This window comes from Beta vulgaris, chromosome 1, assembly GCF_026745355.1.
Source record: "Beta vulgaris subsp. vulgaris cultivar EL10 chromosome 1, EL10.2, whole genome shotgun sequence".
Lineage (NCBI taxonomy): Eukaryota > Viridiplantae > Streptophyta > Magnoliopsida > Caryophyllales > Amaranthaceae > Beta > Beta vulgaris.
This window is the reverse complement of record NC_079202.1, coordinates 21330530-21336841: the sequence shown is the minus strand read 5'-3', so window position 1 is coordinate 21336841 and position 6312 is coordinate 21330530. Positions and strand designations below refer to the sequence as shown.

Sequence of the window (6312 nt, the reverse complement as noted above, 5' to 3'; positions counted from 1 at the left end):
TAGGTGTAACATGTTACACCATAACCTATTGCGTAATATGCATAATAACATAGACTTCAACAATATTGACATGGACTATACAAATAATGACATAAATTTCATGTCATTTTGTTATTTATTTCATGTCATTTGTATTTTAAACCAAAAAAAAAAAAGTGGTCGTTTGCGGGTGGTTACACCATCAATTATGGTGTATTAATTACACCCAAGAATTTGTGATAGTAAAATAAAACAAAAAGTAATAGAGAAGAGGAATTAGAATTTGTAAAATAACATGATTTGTTTACTGATCTACATCATGAAAAGTAGGTTTTTAGTATAATAAGAAATAAATTGAAATTGACCCTCAAGATTTATCCCTTTGTTGCCTGGGTCTTGAATAACGATCTGCAGGAGGAACAATCTTGAAGCTTTAATGGAGATTTGATGGAACTTCAAGTGCTCTAATTATATGTTTGTAGCGTGTGAGCAAACTTTTGTAATGTGAAACCTTGTGTGGTGTATGGTGATGTGGGTACGAGCCCTCTATATGTCTTCACTGACGTGTTTAGCAAGGTGCCTATAACATCAGAAATCGATGTTCTGGTGGCATTGTCTGTTATACTGTATACAATAACTCTTGTACCCTTACGAAATATGTATTTGTAGTGCTTAAAGCTAATGACAATGGTGAAGGTACGAGATTTTCCAACTTTCTTTCTGACTTGTTTGTTTTGTCAATAGTTATTTCATGTCTACAAATAATTGGCAATTATTGGCTGCAGGAGGGACATTGGCACTATATTTACTTATAAGCAGGTATGCCAATGTCAAGATGATTCCAAATCGCGAACAATCTGACCAATAGATCTCTAGCTATAAATCTGTTTTCACTTTTCTTGCTGTTTATTGTTAAAGTGTTTATGCTGAATTACTGTTAGGATATCCTAACAATGATATTATACTGGAAAATTTAGGCGTTATTTTTTGTTCCTGAGAAAATGGCAGGATATATGCGAGTTAGTAGTTTTTAGCTACACTTTTCAGATTATCTTTTTCTTTTAGCCGTTCACCTTTTTTATTAATTTTATATTTATTATCCTAGCACTTTACAAATTGTTGTGGATTTTAGGAAGTAGGGGGGGTTAGGGGCGGAGAGATCTTTGTCATTTTGTACTAGTTGTAATCAACAACGGTACTTTAATTTTTTCAAAATATAAAAGTTGCTTTCTATTATTACTATATTGAAAATGGACCACACATTTTCTATGCTTTAGGGCCATCTTTTTTTGTCTTTGCATTTGTATTGGTGGGGATATGTTTACTTTCAGGTATTGTATTACCAAATCCACTTAACGTTTTGTTAGTTTTTAGAATATAATTATGATTGGTCAATGATCTTAAAGATGTAATATTTTTGGCATTTATAATGTTATATAATGGCGAGATTTTGGTTCTGTGTGGTGTTGTACTGTTGTAGATGTATGAGGATTGAGATGAGTAACAAGGAAAGTTTCGAGTAATTGTACTATCGAGTATTGGCTCCTGATTTGGAATTTAGAATTGTACATTTCCACTCTTGTTGTTACACTAATCACGGATGATTTTATGGCTTCGAGTGTTGGGAAAGGAGAGAGGATATATTTTGGTTTCAGTTGAGTAATGAAAGAAGGCTGGTGAGTATGTTTTGAGGTAATGTTGACAAGTTATTTTATAAAATTAAGCGCTGCCATAAGCTGCTTCAGTTTTTTAGCTGGATGTCTGTAGAGGCTTAGCTGATAGATGAACTGTAAATGTGGTTTGGCTTAAAGGTTTAACATGTGCTGAAGCATCTTTATGCTGTGACTCTTGAAAAGGTGCTTACCACTTAATTCGCTTAGTATAGCTGATTCCAAGGACTAATGATTTTAGTGTTGGCTATACTCTTCTATATTATACTAATATTTTTTTTGTGTAATTCTAAATACAGTCTTAAAATTACCATTTAATCAAACATAGATTGTTACTTCTACTCCTAAGTTTACTGATTTTGCTTTTGTAGAGGGCAGTTGGAAGCTGAGACTTGAGCTTCTTACGGATTTGAAAGCCTGTAGAAATAGGGATTGGTTATCTACTGGACATAGCTGATTAATACTTTTACATGTTAGATGCATTGTGACTCGTACATACATTTATGATCTATGGAAGCTGTTATGCAGTGTAAAACTAGCAATTTATATCACAACTCCCAAAGATGGGTTCTTAGAACTGGAGACTTGTGCAACAATGATTGGTTCAAATCCCGAAGCAAACTCCTGACCAGCAACCTGCACAAAAAGGGACCCACCCTGGAGGTTTGGGTGGTATTTCCCCCTCCGATGCTTAAGTCAGATATCAGGGATGTAAAGGAACTTTTAGAGAGAGAAAGTAGAGAGAGAGAGAGAAGAATTTATGACAGAGTAACAGTACTATGCTCTGAAAAACGTACCTTTCACCCTGAAATCAAGGACTATTTATACTGTTTGAAATGACTGCTGTGCCTTGATGTCACCCTAATTTGGGAGCATCTGATTGGCTAATCAAAGTTTTGGGACACGTGGCAGCTGTTAACTGGTCAGTACACCTCACTTTCATATAAAGGTGTAAATCAGACTTACTGGGCCTAAGTACAGTTTTTGGGGCCAGAAGAAGGTCTTTTTAGTACGTTTCAGAGAAACGTACTTTTAGGCCTGTCACCTTCAGGCCCTTTTGTACTTTTATTCCCCTGCATGTATGCCACATTGTAGGGCTCAGATGAGCCACGTGTCAGTACCAGAGCCGTTTATTTTTTAGGCTACAACATTTGCCCCTTAAAAGAGGGAGTTATTATCTTTTGGGCGCCAAGACGGTTAATCTTCCTCTTTTAACCGACCTGGAACTGCTCTTCTCTTTTTCAAAAAAGAGGCGCCATTTTGCCGGTCTCCACAGGTCAACTTCCTATGAACAACGGTTACTTTTACCGGATGAGGGGGTCATTTTCACCCCTCTATAAATATGTGCCTTAGTCGCTCCTGGAATCATTTTAACTTTGCTGAGAAATTTTCTAGAGAGAGAGACTCTGCAAATTTTTACTGAACTTTTTAGAGAGAAGAACAACCCCGTCCAAGCTCTTGCATTGTTGTTTGCTCGTCCGAGGTTTCAAGTCATCTTCAACATTCGTCCGAATTTTCTTCTACAGGTATATTCTCAACTCTTTTCTTGATTGCACACATATTTTAAGAAAATGGATTCGTCCTCTTCCTCGAACAATTCCGGCCGCTCAGGGTTGGTGCTAACCCTAGAACAGAGGGCCTAACTTCCTCGGCATCTTCTAGAGTTGGTCCTATCTTGGCCGGGCATGCATTCTTTATCTTTAGCCATGGACGGCAAAGTCAGACGACCCAGTCTTTACCTGTGCAGGGTAATCTGGCGCGCGTCAAGCAAACGGCTCGCATCAGAAGAGGGGTAACCATGCCGGCCTCTAGCTCTGAAAGGGAGGAATCCACTGGGCGAATTCCGGCCGAAGGAGAACGAGAGACCCAAAGCGCTCGTCCTGCCTACCACACTCCTTCTCCTGAACATGCCGAGGAGGAACCAGAAGTCAGGGGCTCTCCAGAAGCCAGCCCGTCCATACATAGGACGATCTCAGATGAGCCAAGGACGGCTAGCTCTTCTGACCCTGCTAGTGGCTCAGAGGAGCCATCAACCACTTCGTCTGAAATAAGACGGCGGCTAGGTCCCCTTTCTGACCCTAGGTTCATCCTGGCCGAAACACATGGTTAGGACGATTAGGCTCGGACCTTAGTCCTTTTTCGGTGGCAATGCCCATGCCTGGCTACCACTTTGTCTTCCCGGCCGAGAGGACACTATTTTCAGTGCTCCTCCAGGCCATTTTGCAGTTTATCGGCTGGCATTAGATGCCGGCCTGCGCTTTCCCCTTCACCCCTTCATCAGCCAACTTCTTCAGTATTACGGCATAGGACATAACCAGCTTGCCCCTAACTCTTGGCAAAAATTCTTACCTTTCTGGCCGTCTGCAATTTAAAGGGAAAGGACCCTTCTCTGGCCGCTTTCACCATATTCACTACGTGCCAAGGTCCCTAGGACCATTGAAGGAAGCTGGCTGAGCGTGTGCAACGTCAAGGATTCTTGACGTCTTGGGATAAGACTTCCAAGATGCACTCATGGAAGGGCGAGTTCCTCTTGTCCAGGCGCCCAATAAAGCGGTGGCAAACCGTCTTCGGTATTTTAGCCGGACAACCACAAAACTGGACGGATGGCCTCATACTGGAACTGGAGAGTAACTCTGCCGAAGAGATGGTGGAGTACTTCCGGTTTCGGAGTATACTATGGAAGATGTTTCTTTCAAAGGTCCGTCCAATTGGATTCCTTTTAAGGAAATGTTTTACCATGACAACTTCCTGGTCGCTGCCGGCTTAAGGCAGGACGAGGACAGAGGTATATCAACTGAGAATCTTCCAAGTACAAATTTCTAGACTTAATTATCATTCGTCCAACATTTGTTTTTCTCTCTTTCAGATTCAGCCAGGAGCAAGCTCAGGAAGTCTTGGATAGGAGATATGAGCTCATCCAGATTTGCGGACACTCTATGGAAGGAGTACAGCAAGTCAGGTGCCGAAAAGAGGGCCGACACCTTGGTGAGCTTTGTATATGTATTCATATTTTTGTTTTTTTTTTTTTTTTTTTTTTTTTTTTTTTTTTTTTGGGCCGGTCTGCTACTTTGGAGGGTAACCCGTCAAGATGGTGCCTGGACGACTTGTCTACCCATGGGGCAATTCGTCCAGAGAAACACAGGACGAGCTAACTTCCCAAGAAGCAACTCGGCTAGGTTGAATTCTTGACGGCTTGCCTCTTAGGAGGACAGTCCGTCTGGTGTAGCATAGGACGAGTTACTCATCTGAACAGCAACCCGTCCTGGTTGATATCTTGACGGTTTGCCTCTTCGAGGGGCAGTCCGTCTAGAATAGTGTTGGACGAGTTGCTTATTTGAGGATCAATTCGTCCTGATTGATATCTTGACGAGCATTCCAATCTTTTTTCAGAAAAATGCCCCAACTTCAAAAGCTCTGGCCGAGAAAGCCGCTGCAAAGAAACGGCCAGCAGGCACCAGTGAAGCCCCTCCCTCAAAAAGGCAAAGGGTTTACTGCTAAGAGAAGAAGACCACTCGGCCGGTTCCCAAGGTCGTGATCGACCTTCCGGCCAAGGAGGAGGCCAAGGAGGAGCCAGCTGAAGTTGACTCTCGAGCCCTGGTGGCCTATACTGGTCCGGCTGAGCAACCCGATCTTCGCAACCTGACGAGGTTGTCATTCTGGACGACGCTGAACAATCTTCAAGCCGGACGCGGCTGTGGAGGATCCGCCTTTTCTGGGCCAGTGGCCCAACTGGTAGGCCAGATGCCGGCCGCTTATAGGACGGCTTCCCGTTCTTCTGGTGAGTCCTACTATTCCAACGTAGTTAGAACACTACGGGTTGGCGGGCGTCCGATGAGTCCGTCCAACAAACAGACCGTGGTTATTCCCATCAGGTGTACTGACGAGTCTAACCTTTCAGATAAAGGGAAGGGTCCTGCTGTTGTCGGCTCCCCTAGCCTCTCTGACGATGAATCTTCTCCAGCCTTTGGAAAGATGTCGTCGTCTGATCGTGAGAAGCTCAAGACGGAGCTGTTCAAGTGCTTTCCCGAAACTTATATCAAGGGGTTAAGGGGAGCATCGTCTGGGCATGTAGGTTACATGTCTCAGCTTGCTGCCGAGGTACATTCTTTCCTCTTCGGACGCTTATGCTTTTTACTTGGTCTTCACTTACTTTTTTTTTATCCGTCCTGACATGCCCTATCCTTTTATGTTTTCAGCTTTTTGCTCGCAGCATGATAACAGAAGACTGGGCGAAGGAGCTCAGAAAAGAGAATAAAAAGCTCGTCCATGAGTAACTGCGGCCGCCGACCATGCTCAGTTCGTCATTTCCGAGCAAGAGGTGTTGCACCAGCAAACCAAAGTTGCTTTGGAAAAAAGGTCGGCTGAGCTGGAGTCTCAGATCAAAGTCTATCTTCTTCGGTTGACGGAGATGATAGACGAACGGGCTTCGTTGGAACGGTTCTGACGGACGAGAGGAATTCAGCATGACTATGGCTGCCGATTTTTCAAGGAAAACCTCGTCCTGAAGGTCAAAAACCAAGCCCTTCGAACTGAGGTTGCAGAGACAATTGCCGGCGCCAAAGAGGCTATGAACACCATCATAGATACCTCAAAAGAATGGGCGGTGAAGGCTTTTGAGATGATGGCCGAGGAGGAGGATATCCCCAGATATGCTCGTCGGCTG

At 43.1% G+C, this 6312-nt stretch overlaps 1 protein-coding gene and 1 long non-coding RNA gene across 3 annotated transcripts in view; both read left to right on the top strand.

Moving 5' to 3' along the window:
- The window catches only part of LOC125497771 (uncharacterized), a 59560-nt gene extending 57334 nt beyond the window's left edge, over positions 1-2226 (top strand). Inside the window, exons 2-4 of one of the 2 annotated variants that reach the window (XR_007274717.2) lie at positions 394-675; positions 765-798; positions 2021-2226. This is a non-coding gene — a long non-coding RNA (uncharacterized LOC125497771). Of the gene's footprint in view, positions 1-393; positions 799-2020 lie in introns of both variants that reach the window. The other variant, XR_007274716.2, reaches the window with a different exon arrangement.
- Positions 2227-5354: 3128 nt separating this feature from the next.
- Positions 5355-5923, top strand: LOC125497737 (uncharacterized). The gene is made up of 2 exons (XM_057391385.1): positions 5355-5747; positions 5846-5923. The coding sequence occupies exons 1-2, from the start codon at positions 5391-5393 to the stop codon at positions 5921-5923; spliced, it is 435 nt and encodes a 144-aa protein (XP_057247368.1). The 5' UTR covers positions 5355-5390.
- The last annotated feature ends 389 nt before the right edge of the window (positions 5924-6312 follow it).

What these genes read in the sequence shown, in the direction of transcription:
- LOC125497737 (XM_057391385.1), top strand. Translation starts at nt 5,391, where the DNA reads ATGCCGGCCGCTTATAGGACGGCTTCCCGTTCTTCTGGTGAGTCCTAC. An exon ending in TGTCTCAGCTTGCTGCCGAG is followed by an intron (nt 5,748 to 5,845) that starts GTACATTCTTTC and finishes TTATGTTTTCAG; the next exon opens with CTTTTTGCTCGCAGCATGAT.